Raw genomic sequence first — 13,964 nt, 5'->3', positions numbered from 1 at the left:
TTATAGTTAAGTGACTGTTTCGGAGTAATTGCTGAAGTGTTTATTAAGTTCCAATTCTTCTTTATTCAAATATTTTTTTGCATAGGTGGGCACCTGTCAGTTACTGTTACTCCGTTACTAACGAAGTTACTTTTTTGAGTAACGGAGTAACGGACCCGTAACTTTGTTTTTCTGTAACGGACCAGGTAACGGAAGTTAATTTTTGGTCCGCTACTCCGCTACTTTTTGCTCCGTTACTCCATTAGTTTGCTACATTTTGGCCGCTTGAATAGCCAACAACCAATAGCATACACCGATACAAATGAAGCCGAGCTGCGGCGATAGCTGACTTCCATTTCCGTTCCGTGTTCAGAACTGACTGACTTCAGTTCTGCAGTGTTCCTACTTCTTAGCAGCAGCAGCATCGTTTCTCTATCGTCTAACTTAACTTGTCTTGAAGGATGACAAGCTGATGGACATGGCCTTCTGCAAGGAGCCAGGCCTAATGCGCGTCTTCGCCAAATACAACACGGCCGTCCCTTCCAGCGCCTCAGTGGAGCGCCTCTTCTCCATGGGCAAGGACGTCATCAGGGCAAAGAGAGTCACCCTCTCCGATGTGGAGCGCCTCCTCCGTGGAGCGCCTCTTGTCCATGGGCAAGGACGTCATCAGGGCAAAGAGAGCCACCCTCTCCGATGTGGAGCGCCTCCTCCGTGGAGCGCCTCTTCTCCATGGGCAAGGACGTCATCAGGGCAAAGAGAGTCACCCTCTCCGATGTGGAGCGCCTCCTCCGTGGAGCGCCTCTTCTCCATGGAGCGCCTCTTCTCCATGGAGCGCCTCTTCTCCATGGGCAAGGCCGTCATCAGGGCAAAGAGAGCCACCCTCTCCGATGCCAGCTTGGAGCGTCTCATGTTCCTCAAGGTAAATAACGTTAAAAAGATTATATTTAGTGTACTTGCTTTTTTAACGTTTCTTTGTACTTAAATTAACTACTGTGCGCGATCGCGCAAGTCACACTTAATTCAATTGATACATTTATGCTTTAATTACAGGGCAACCGCCACCTACAGCATGCCGAAATCACCAATTTTCACCCCATTGACCTGAAATATACAGAATTTGCAAATTGGGTCACTGAATTAGTTCACCAATCAAAACCTAGAAGCTGATTGTTGTTGTTTTTTTAAGATCTAAAGTTCAAAGGTCAAGGCTGCATAAAATCATCAATTTTCAGTTTGTATTTAAAAAAAAACTGTTTTCATTATTTTGAGAAAATGGAAGAAGAAGACAAAGACGAATACAAACGTTGGCGGACGGGCTTTGCATTTTCAGATGCTTTTTAGTTTGTAGGAATTGGATTCCTTCATTATAAATTTTGATTTATTATTTTCGGCCTCTATTGTGCAATCTATCTTGAAGATAACCTGTCATGTATCAGATTCATCAAGTCGTGAGTCTTGTGCAAATTTATTTTACAGAACTCAAGAATTTATGGGACAGAAAAATAATCGGCTGTTGTTATGAATGAATTAAACTGGGACGCTAATTACATTGAATGATGATGGAACTGCACATATTGCAAGTACTACTACCGGATAGACGTTTTAAGTCTCGCCTTCGGGCTGTCTAGCCTGGGTTGGAATCCCGAACCAGCTACAAACTGTCATCCTGGTGTCTAACAGGCAGGACGAGGCATCAGTATGTGTGTGGACCCTCGGATGGACGTTAAACTGGGCGTCCCATCTGTTACTTGGTGGACATGAATCAGTACAGTGTCCTTTACAAAGAGTAGGCAAGCTATCGCCGGGACATTGAACAAATTACAAATTATTGATCTAACATACAGGGGACACTGCATAAGAAAGGAAATTAATGAATTCTGGCAGGAATATAATGTTGAATGTGTAAAAGTCACAAGGTGCTCTGCTACTTTTAGTAAACATTCATAAAACAAGCAAACAAACAAAACCAACAAAAACCAACAACTACTACTATGACTACTACAACAACTACTACTACTACTACTACTACTACTACTACTACTACTACTACTACTACTACTACTACGACTACTACTACTACTACTACTACTACTTCTACTATTACTACTACTACTTCTACTATCTATATAATAATACCATAAGGACTCGACTTTGTTCTCCCTTTTACGCCGCACCCAGTGACCCGATGCCCACGGCACTAATGGATTTACGATCTACGAACCGCGCTGTTTGTTTATCACGTACAGACAGACTCGAAAAATCTGAATTCGTCGACTTTGGGGCCCCAAAGCATCCGATTAACGGCTGATACGACGCCATCTTTCGACGCCATCATATTGGGCGTCTGCTGGGCGAAGGCGATGCGAGCCGTCCGCTGATTGGACAGTCGAGTGGTGTCATTAAATAATGGGCCATGCTTACTGCTTACTGATATTGATCTGAAACTTGCAAATGGGCATGTATTGCAAAGCAATTTTCCTTATTATATTGTCCAAGTCTAAAATACACACCCACACACACACATAAATCAACTGATCGTCAAATCTGCATTCCCTACAACCAGTGATTACAGGTTTAAAAAATGATTTTTTGACGTATTGACTCAACGATGTAAATAGGAAAGCATTAATTTAATTATTTCCTTCTTATTCTGTAAAAGCGGCCTCGACGGTATAGTGTGCGATTGCCCAAAGCAGGTTCTTATTTTGACAATCGTTAGTCGTACAATAAATACTTACGGAATATTAAATGAAAAAAAAAATGTTTCTTTCTTGAATATTTTAAAGCATTTTGTTTTTAATTCCACATGGTGTGTTTCTTCCCTCCCTCTGTGGACAACCAAGTGCCGGCTTCCGGTGGTAGGTATAATCCTCTGTAGCAGTGTAGGGTTTTATGAGCCAATGATTATGGTGCGGCGCATGTCGAGTCACAGCAGGATTTTATGAAACGCCATTTGAAGTTGTGAAAAAGGTCAGAGTACCTGCTAACATGTCAAGCTAGAGCAGGGCGGCGCAGGTCAGTTATAGTTAATCAACGGATCAATGAGAATGTCCTTTACTGTACGTACTGTACTTTACCACATCGGTTAGAAACGCTGCCGCAGGAGATCTCCGATGGTCTTTACTTTAGCTTCTGTTTTGGATTCGGTTTCCGCCTCCTGATACCTCGCAGGTGTGACGTCGCATCAGAGGACGTTAAGGTAGCTGTCTCATCTGATTGGACAGTCGAAGGCGACAGCAAGCCGTCCACTGAGTGGACAATCCAGAGCATGCATTTGTGCCGATGTCGGCGATCGTTGACTCGTTGTTCATATATGCACTCTTCATGCTCATCTTTCTTCCTAACTCTTACTCGGACAAGCAAATCCCCTATGCCATCCATAATGGTACACATCCATAATGGACAAGCAACCACATCCTCCCTTCCGTGGATGTTCCACGGGTTTCGGCTAGTTACTACTACAACTACTACTACTTTCATGACCCCAATATTATGGCCATCCTTCTTTTGGGTTCCTCCATGGAAAGCTTTTGGTCCAAGTCTTTCACAAACCAGTTGGAGCAGGACGTCAAGGAGTGAACGTCGTCGCCGATAAGCTCCGTTTTTAACCTTTTTAAGCGCTTTTTTAAATTTCTTCCCTTTGTATAATAAAAAAATACGCTATCCGGCGTTTCTTTGACTTTAATTAATAAAAGTAGTGGAGTAACGGTAACTTCCATTACTTTTTGTAACGGAGTAACGGGTAACGAAGTTACTTTTTTGAGTAACCATGCCCACCTATGTTTATTTGACAATAAATGTGCTTTCTTAAATTTACATACTCGTTTATTTCTGGTTCATTCCTTCACGTTCATATGTATGGGTAAACATGGGGTGATTGACGGGATATCATTTCCTGCAGTCTGAGTAATTACATGAATGATCGCAGTTTAATAAACCTAAGTTAAAATAACTTTTAAAAGACAGCTGAGTACATTATTGGGTAAAATCCCAACGTGACATGCGCCTGCCTGTTAAATTGACTTCCTGACATTTTCAAACTCCATGGATTCGCTAGTATTGTGACTATGTATTTGTCCTTTTTTTTTACTAATGTCCTTTTATTCCTTATAGTTCATATCAAAGCCTTGTCTACATATATATTTTCCCTATCAATTGTCCTTACTAGGAGTAATCTGTAACTAAAGTGGTTTTCACCTTGTGAAAATTTATCTTATGTTATGTAGTATTTATTGTAACGTAAGCACACTTCTTTTTTACAGCGTAGCCCATAACCGTTTACGGAATAGTGTTTCTCTGTCTGTCCGATGTATGTATGTATGTATGTATGTATGTATGTATGATCCTTCCGCTGCCATTTTGTGGGTTTATTCCCTTTAAAATTCGTTGTCCCTGCAACCATTCGTCCCATTGACACAAAATTGAAACGATAAGAGCACCCCTCCTGTATATTTTTTTTTACTGCTTATTATGGCGTCATGGACCACGTGGTATGGCGCCATCTTGGAAAAACTGAAAGAATTTGCACCTCTATATCTTCGAAACCACTCAATGGAAAATATTGAAAGGTGGATGTCATAGGCTCCGTCATTATGATGTCATAAATTGACAAGTAGAATGCTCGATCCAATCAGTATGAATTTTTTTGGAGCGTGATCTAGGGATAAATTAGGCGAGAACAAAAATTGATGGCATCGTCAGTCACATGGTTCGGCAGCCAGATTTTTATGGCATAGCCCAAAGGGCTATGCTGTCTGGAACAGCCTTTGTCCATCTGGTATATGTATGTTTGTCCCTCACAGACGTCCACCAATCAGAGCTGAGGATCTGATCACATGACAAGGGACTCAGCAGATCCAAGCCTGACTTCGCCGTTGTTAGACTATCGGTCTTGTTTTTTTTTTATCTCAAGTGTATACAAGTGTGATTTTAGAAGTTTAATGCATTATTAAAACTGTTAAACATTTTTGTTCTGCCAAAACATCTATTTTGCAGTTTTTATCCAAGAGGTCTTCGCTGGGCTATGGCAATGGTTTTTGCAGTGAACGAGATCAATGAAAATAGCTCTTTGCTTCCTAGTACCACACTTGGCTATATCATACATGATACATGCTTCAATATGCCAAAAACAGTGAAAGCTTCGTTAGACCTGATGAAAGGAGTTTCATTTCAAAATACATTGTGTCCTCAGCACCTTGTTGTTGGTACCTATGGATCTACACTTGCAGTGATGATGGCCCGCCTGTTTGGGCTTTATTACATTCCTCAAGTAAGCTTTTTGTTTGCATTATGTCTGATCAATGCATTAATCTTTTTACATAAATATGAACACATATCTCTTGTAAATAAGGAGAGCTGACTGTGAACATTTTTAGGCGTTGAACTAAAAATCGCACTTGTGTCTCAAAGAAGCGGCTCAGTTTGGCATTTTAAATGTTTTAAATAAATAATTTAAATATAAATAGGCAAAGCCTAGAATCGAATGAAACCCTTTAGAATTGCCCTTTAGGACGCTATGGAATAACCCATTTGGAATTACCCTTTAGAATTACCCTCTAGATTACACTTGAGAATCCAAATAAGAATTACCTTTTATGATCGTTAAGAATTACCCTTTCTAACCATTAGAATTACACTTTGGAATCCAATCAGAATTACCCATTAAATACCTTCTCGAATTACCCTTTAGAACCCTTCAGAATTACCCTTTCGAACCCTTCAGAATTACCCTTTATAACCCATTAAAATTACACTATAGATTCCAATTAGAATTATCATTTATATCCGTTTATAATTACCCTTTAAAACTCTCGAGAATTACCCTTCAGAAACCTTTAGAATTACCCTTTATAACCCTCTAGAATGACCCTTTATAACCCAATTAGAGCTACCCTTTATAACCAGCATTCTCCCTGTGTTGAAATCATTATATCGTAATGTTTAGTTGGTTACAGCATATAAAGCATTTATCCATAACATTATGAGGTATCTTTCTCTTTTATGGACCCATTACACACACCTGAATGCTATCAACTTAAATCACCAAAAAAAAAAAGGGTTTACAAATCAAAAGACTGAGAAGGGCAAATCAAATCAAAAGAAGGGCATGATCTTCCCATGAACATTTTTGTTGACACCGATTATTTTATTTTTTTGGTCTTTGGCATAATGGTTGGAGCATTGGAGCACTCTGAGTCTGGGAGATTGGCGGTTTGAACCCCGGCCGAGTCATACTAAAAACTGTAAAAAATAGTATCGGCGCAGGGAAAGAAAATGGTGTCATGTTCTTGCCTTGATAAAATTGCCATCTCCTTACAGGAGGTGTTTCTTCTTCCTAATATGATAGAACAGTGAGGGAGGAGAGGCTAAATCGGGAGGAAGCAGGCTCTCTTCACAGCCCCACCCCATGCCTCCCATCAAACCTGCCCCTCGCCTTTACACCTTGTTGCGTGCATTTCAGCCAGGGCAAGTGTGAAGAAGAAGGTGGAGGTTTCTTGAATAGGGGAAGTTTGAAGATGTATGGAATAGCAATAGAACACACTGTACAACGTTTGCTCACTCTTTGCTCTTTATGATCAGAATATGTGGTGAACTTCTGGCTCTCTTGGTGGTCTGCAACAACGTGGGAGTGTCATTTGGGGACATAAGACTTCCCAAGCACAAGGCTAAGCATTTTTTCTCCAGGTCCTAAGGTCCTCCAGGGTCCTAACAAGGTCCTCCAGGTCCTAACAAGCTCTTGATTGAAACATGTGCATCAATGATAGCTTGTACGGCTGTTCTGACACTTTTATTCTGTTTGAAGGTAGTGACATTTACCATTGCATGGTCCTGTATTCACAAGGCCGAGAAGGCCACTGTGCATATAGCTGCTTGAACAAGTCATTCATCCAAATGGGGCGGATTATGTTCTGATCAGGCATGCTGTAGGGTGTGCTCCCTGATGTGAACATGGTGTTTCTCACTCTCACCAATACTGAAATTTCCCCCTGCTTTCATAAGGAGAAAGATGCAGTGAATTCAAATTCTGCAGCAAGGACCAAAAGACTCTCCTTTGTGTGTCCTACGTTTTGTCTTCTGTGTTGAATGCTTTGACGTTTCATTTTGTGTGGACAATGGATGACAGAATTTAAGGCTCAGAAGATGTATGTGGTGTGGAGGAGTTATATCTCACTTTGCAAAGCTTTCAAGTCATCACAACTCTCCATGGCCACCTTACAAAATCTGCATTTATACCTGTCATTGAAGATTACAAAAAAAAAACATCACACAACAAAGACTTTACATTTCAGCTTCCTGCTAACTACTGACTCAAATGTTTAAGCATTTCCTTTTGCGTAGAGGATCGATAGGATAATTTAATTCTTAAAGGATGTCCAAGTTGTCTTCACCTAAATCAAATCCATTCGTCCTTGTCACACACCCAACCTGCCCACCAAGTTTCATCCAAATCCGTCAATAACTTTTGAAACATCCTGTTCACAGACAGACGTACAGACAGAGGTGAAAACATAACCTCCATCCACCTTCAGTGGCGGATGTACCAATTGCATCAAACAAGCAGTTATGTTGGGGCATGTAAAAATGTGTGTCCTTTGTATCAAAACGTTATTATTGCAACCTTGGAGGTTCTTTTTAAAAAAAAATTAAATTGTGATTCACAAGTGTCCATCATTTGAGAGATTGAAAGTGGAAAATTCTGTTACATTGACCGACTGCAGGGAAGTGTAAACTGATCAGCTTCATCCTCATGATTTGACGGAGAGAAAGGTTCTTAGGACCTGGAGGAAAAAAACACATGATAGCCGACAAATTCAGCTAGACTTTGGGTTCCATGTGACACCCAAGACTCACAACATTCCTGTGAGCATAGTTTTGGAAGTTCCATTTTTCTTCCCATGTCTGCTTATTCAAACCTCTCTCCCAGACAATTAGTAACTGAATCCCTCTTTGCTTTTTCTTCTCATGTTTGATGACTCAAGTTGTGATGAGGTATTGGAGGCAAAAATAAAAAATTCTTATTTAACAAAGACTTTTAGACACGATATATTCCTATGAAATAAAGTTTGTGCAATTAAGTCTAATTATAGTTTTTAATGAATGTCATCTTCATTTGGAAACAGGTAAGCTATGATTCATCTTGCAAGTGTTTGAGTGACAAATCGCAGTTTCCCTCTTTTGTTCGTACCGAATCAAGTGACCAACACCAAGCCTCAGCACTATCCCACCTTGTGCAAGTTTTCTCTTGGCTCTTTGTTGGTACGATCGCAGTCAATGATGATTATGGTCGACTCGCTGTGGCTCAGTTTGTTGAAGAAGTAGAACAAAACGGTGTTTGCATTGCATTTCATGGAATTCTTCCAAAGGTTAAAGATGACCGACAAATATCTTTGCTCGGTAAGCAACTTATTAGTAGTAAAATCCGGTTTTAAATGGGTGGTGCGGGGGGGTGGGGGGGGTGTTTGACCCCCTAATTTAGGTATTTGCTCTCTTCTCTGAAACTACACACTTTTAATGAAACTTTATCACAACTTTCGTCACCCGTGATGTACCAAAGTTTGTTCATTGCATTCGAAAATTCGGGGTCTAAGGATGTCTACAGGGGGTTGCCCCCCAAAATATGTTTTTTAAGTGTTGTGATTACGTTAGTATGATTTACATGCTGCCCTGTCTCCTAACAACCATTTAAATTTGGTTTAAAATACCTTTAGAATGTGTAGTATACTGCTTTATTTTAACGGGTGAGTGTGCAGGGATATTGCCCCTATTTTTATGCCTCCGCCGACGAAGCCGCCGGAGGCATTATGTTTTCCGGTTGTCCGTCCGTCCATCCATCCGTCTGTCCGTGATAGGTTTTCGTTCCCCCGATAACTTGAGAACAGCTAAAGGGATCTTCGTCAAACTTGGTGCAGGTATGTCTAATGAGGTAAATATGAACTAATTCGATTTTGGGGTCACGAGGTCAAATGTCAAAGGTCAGAGGTCATGTTAGATAAAAAGATACTGTTACCGCGATAACTTGTGAACCAGTGATGGGATTCTGACCAAATTTGGTACACTTATGTAGAATAATGTAAAGATTAAACTGATTAGATTTTGGGGTCAAGAGGTCAGAGGTCAAGGTCTGTAATAGGTCTATAACTTGAGAACGTCTGAAGTGATCTAATTCAAACTTGGTACAGGTATGTATAATGATGTAAAGATGAAGTGATTCGATTTTGGGGTCATAGGTCAAAGTCTGTAAAAGGTCTATAACTTGAGAACAGCTGAAGTGATAAAAAATTCAAACTGGGTACAAGTATTTATAATGATGTAAAGATTAATGATTATATTTTGGGTTCAAGGGGTCAAAGGTTAAAGGTCAAAGTCTGTAATAGGTCTATAACTTGAGAATGGCTAAAGGGATCTAATTCAAACTTGTTACAGATATGTATAATGATGTAGATTTTATCTGATTTGATTTTTGGGTCCTGGGGTCAAAGGTCAGAGGTCATATCAGGTATAAAAGTGAGAACTTGTGAACAGCTGAAGGAATTTAAATTAAAACTTTGTGCAGGTATGTATAATGATGTAAACATTAACTGATGAAATTTTGCGTTCATTAGGTCAAAGGTCAGATGTCATGTCAGGTAAAAATGTGCTAACTTGGGCACAGCTGAATGGATGTAAATCAAACTTGATAAATTTATTATAATGATGCAATAATGTGGGCGGAGGCATATCATTCGACATTGTGACATTAAAGAGTGCCGTTCTAGTTCTTACTTGAATGGAATTTTTTTTTCTCCAACATATTTACGTAATAAGTCACTTGTAACGTTACGCAAATACTGATAATAATTTAGTGTACATAATGTATTTTTCGGGTGTAAATTTTTGTTTGTTACAGTACTGTCTTTACACGATCACAAAACACCATCAAATACATGTACGAATAAATATATATATGTATACAACACACCCAACCAATGTATTATGTATGTATGTATTAAAGATTTGTGTGTTTATGTATATATTAGTGTGTGTGTGTGTGTATGTATGTGCGTATGTATATATGTATGTATGTATTCGTGTGTGTGTGTGTTTATGTAATTGGATACAAAATCAGATACCTGTTCTGATGCAGCATTTTCAATTAATTTTTTTCTCAAAATAGTAAATTTTAGACAGGCATATAATACTTAATTCTTCCTTGTCCAAAGAAGACTTTCACAGAAGAAGCTTTCTTCATAAAAGAAAAGTTCTTCAGAACCTGCTCCGAGGTCAGTTTAATTATTGTCAGTGTATGAAGTCATTGTTTCAACCACGCATTGTCCTCAGGTGGAAGATTATGGTATGCAACAAAGATTTTCTTTCTCCATAAAGGGGTCACTATATATCAAAAAATAATATCCAAATGCATTCACCAAATTATCTTGCAGAATGTGTTGTTACTTTGACAACAGAAGTTAATGTGATCTCAACAAATTAAAGAAGATAATGGCACTGTGAAATTAAAATGAACATACAGTACATATTTTCAATGCATTAACTGAGCATTATCTGAGCAATAACTTAAACTGATATTTTTACATTTCCCACAGGAAAAGTTATGGAAGAAACAAAAGCAAGTGTCATATTATTATTTACAAGTGAAATAGACCTTTTCCCATTAGCTGAAGAGTTATTGAAACGAAATATGACTGGAAAGACATGGATAGGAAGTGATGCCTGGGTGACAGCACCAGTTCTCAGTAAATCTCACAATGCTCATTTATTTAAGGGAACAATTGGCTTTGTGATGCGCAGAGGAAGGATTCCAGGCTTAGGAGAGTTTCTGGAAAAAATGATTCCTCTATCAAAGACAACAGATGCATTACAGACAGAGAAGTCCAGAAATGTAATAAGTGCATTGAGAGAGCATGGTCTAAGACCAAAATTGCATTGTACTTCAAGTTATAATGTCAGTGCATGTTACGATGGCATTTCAAATAATTATGAGCAATTTCATTCAAGCTTTTTACTCACAAAGACAATTAATGGTATTCCAATCAAGCATCTCAGAACTGAAAAGGAATTTGTTTACATATCAAACCTCTCATTGACGTTGTATGAAAATACCAGAATGAAAGAAGAGATGAAAGGAAATCACAATAGTAGCTATGAGACAACTTTACAGAAAACAACAACTACCAAACTTTGCATGACATAAAAACTTTCAAAGATTTTGCATTTCGAAAGAAACAAATGCACAAACAATCAACAAGTATTATTCCAGATTCCTATTTCGAAAAACTTTGGAAGAAAATATTTGACTGCACTTGGAATACATTGGACATTTACACAAAGCTCTGTACAGGCAACGAAAACCTTTCCTCAGTTTATAATCCATTCACTGATGTTTCAGAGCTGAGAGTTACTTACAACACATACATGGCTGTGTACATTACAGCATATGGTCTTCATGATCTGCAAACATGTGAGCCTGGTCATGGACCTTTTCTTAACAACTCTTGTGCCAATGTTAGTGAATTCCAAACATGGCAGGTAACATTTCTATTTTCCTTACTTATATTATACTCACAGATAATCTTGTTCCACAAGGCTCTTGTAAGGGAATTTGTACCCATTAGAGTGTGGAATATTTGGGGAGTTTTCTTGGAATGTCCTTTGGCAGCTTACAGTTTTTCTCGACTGTTTACACACTGGAACTGGTGCTATGAACCCAATGAGCAAAACGTTAAGTTAATGTGCAAAAAGAAAGACAATTTTTTCAAAACTAGAAGCACATTTCACCTGTTTTTCACACAAATTTCAGTCTCATTTAACCATTTTCCAAAACACCTCACAGAATTCTCCTCATTATGCACAATCTTCATAAAGGAAATGTCTTGTTTTCACGTGGAAAACACTGTCATTCAAAACGCTAAACTTCAATTATCAGTTGACATCAGGCAGGCACGTAAGACATCGGCCATTATAAAGCTCGCAGTGTTAGTGTGAGAAATCTCTGAGGATATCCCGGAGACTCAAAAGCTCAGTGGGCTGTCACTGTGTAAGTGATGAGGTTCATTGGTTTGAGTCCTGGGTTGAGTCAGAATTTTTTCACACCAGCCCCACACAGGAATTTACTTCCTGTTTATTAAATTGTTGGATGAGTTCATCTGCAATGCACTTTCATACACATACATACACTCACATTTGGGTTCTACCGAGCAGGCATGTAAGACATTGGCCATTATAAAGCTTGCAGGGTTAGTGTGAGAAATCTCTGAGGAAATTATTTCCTGTTTATTAAATATAGAGATATGTACAGTGCATTCAGAAAGTATTCAGACCCCTTCACTTTTTTCACATTTGTTATGCTGAAATCGTTTAAATTCATTTTTTCCCTCATCAATCTACACTCAATACCCCATAATGACAAGGAGAAAACAGGATTTTAGAAAGTTTTGCATATTTATTTTTTAAAAAAAACTGAAATATCACATTGACATAAGTATTCATACCCTTTGCAATGACACTTGAAATTTAGCTTAGGTGCCTCCCATTTCTCTTGATCATCGATGAGATGTTTCTACACCTTGATTGGAGTCCACCTGTGGTAAATTCAATTGATTGGACATGATTTAGAAAGGCACACACCTGTCTATACAAGGTCTCAGCTACCAATGCATATCAGAGTAAAAACCAAGCCATGAGGTCGAAGGAACTGCCTGCAGAGCTCAGAGACAGGATTGTGTTGAAGCACAGATCTGGGAAAGCCTACAAAAAAATCTCTGCTGCATTGAAGGTTCCCAAGAGCACAGTGGCCTCCATAATTCTTAAATGGAAGAAGTTTGGAACAACCAGGACTCTTCCTAGAGCTGGCTGCCCGGCCAAACTGAGCAATTGGGGGAGAAGGGCCTTGGGAAGAGAGGTGACCAAGAACCCGATGGTCACTCTGGCTGAGCTCCAGAGATCCTGTGAGGAGATAGGAGAAACTTCCAGAAGGACAACCATCACTCCACCGATCTGGGCATTAAGGCAGAGTGGCCAGACGGAAGCCTCTCCTCAGTGAAAGACACACGAAAGCCCGCTTGGAGTTTGCAAAAAAGCACCTAAAGGACTCTCAGACTGTGAGGAACACGATTCTGTGGTCTGATGAAACCAAGATTGAACTGTTTGGCTTCCATCTGGCCACTCTGCCATAAAGCCCAGATCGGTGGAGTGTTGCAGTGATGGTTGTCCTTCTGGAAGTACATATATATACTACCGGTCAAAAGTTTTAGAACACCTCAATTTTTTCAGTTTTTTAAATAAAATTTACGCAGTTTAATGTCTCAATGTACTCTGAAATTAAGCATAGAACAAATAAACAATTGGAGATAAAAAAGAAATCATAGAATCATTTTGTTTAACAAAATTTAATTTAAATTTTGAACTCAGCAAAGTAGCCACCTATTGCAGATATAACCGCCGAACACACTCGTGGCATTCTTTCTGCAATGGAAATCAAATATTGTTCGGGAAGTTCTTCCCAACACTGTTGCAGAAGTTCCCACAAATGTGTTGCACTTGTAGGTTGCTTTGCTTTCACCCTTCTGTCCAGTTCATCCCAAACCAGCTCGATCGGGTTTAGGTCTGGAGACTGTGCTGGCCATTCCATGATTTGAAGCCTACCGTCTTGTTCTTTTCCTCGAAGGTAGTTTTGACAAAGCCTGGACGTATGTTTAGGGTCATTATCTTGCTGTAGGATGAACCCCTGACCAACTAGGCATATACCAGAGGGTATTGCATGGTGCTGCAAAATGCTGTGGTAGCCCTTTTGGTTCAGCATGCCAGTCACTCTGTGCAAGTCACTGACTCTGGATCCAGCAAAAGAGCCCCAGACCATCACGCTTCCTCCTCCATGTTTGACAGTTTAGTGTCACACACTGAGGGACCCATCGTTTCAACAACTCGACAGTGTCCAAATACCCTGCATAATGAACCAAAGATTTCAAATTTTGATTAATCGGTCCATAAGA

At 39.4% G+C, this 13,964-nt stretch overlaps 1 protein-coding gene across 1 annotated transcript in view; it reads left to right on the top strand.

Moving 5' to 3' along the window:
- The window catches only part of LOC144891216 (extracellular calcium-sensing receptor-like), a 70,402-nt gene extending 59,235 nt beyond the window's left edge, over positions 1–11,167 (top strand). The window contains exons 4-7 of the mRNA XM_078773599.1: positions 4,987–5,248; positions 8,100–8,373; positions 10,179–10,238; positions 10,560–11,167. Coding sequence (XP_078629725.1) covers positions 4,987–5,248; positions 8,100–8,373; positions 10,179–10,238; positions 10,560–11,167 — 1,204 coding nt within the window. The remainder of the gene's footprint in view (positions 1–4,986; positions 5,249–8,099; positions 8,374–10,178; positions 10,239–10,559) is intronic.
- The last annotated feature ends 2,797 nt before the right edge of the window (positions 11,168–13,964 follow it).

The sequence above is a fragment of the Myxine glutinosa genome, chromosome 3 (genome assembly GCF_964187855.1).
Source record: "Myxine glutinosa chromosome 3, kmMyxGlut1.1, whole genome shotgun sequence".
Classification (NCBI taxonomy): Eukaryota; Metazoa; Chordata; class Myxini; order Myxiniformes; family Myxinidae; genus Myxine; species Myxine glutinosa.
Note: the sequence above shows the minus strand (reverse complement) of the source record. Positions and strands in the feature narration are given on the sequence as shown.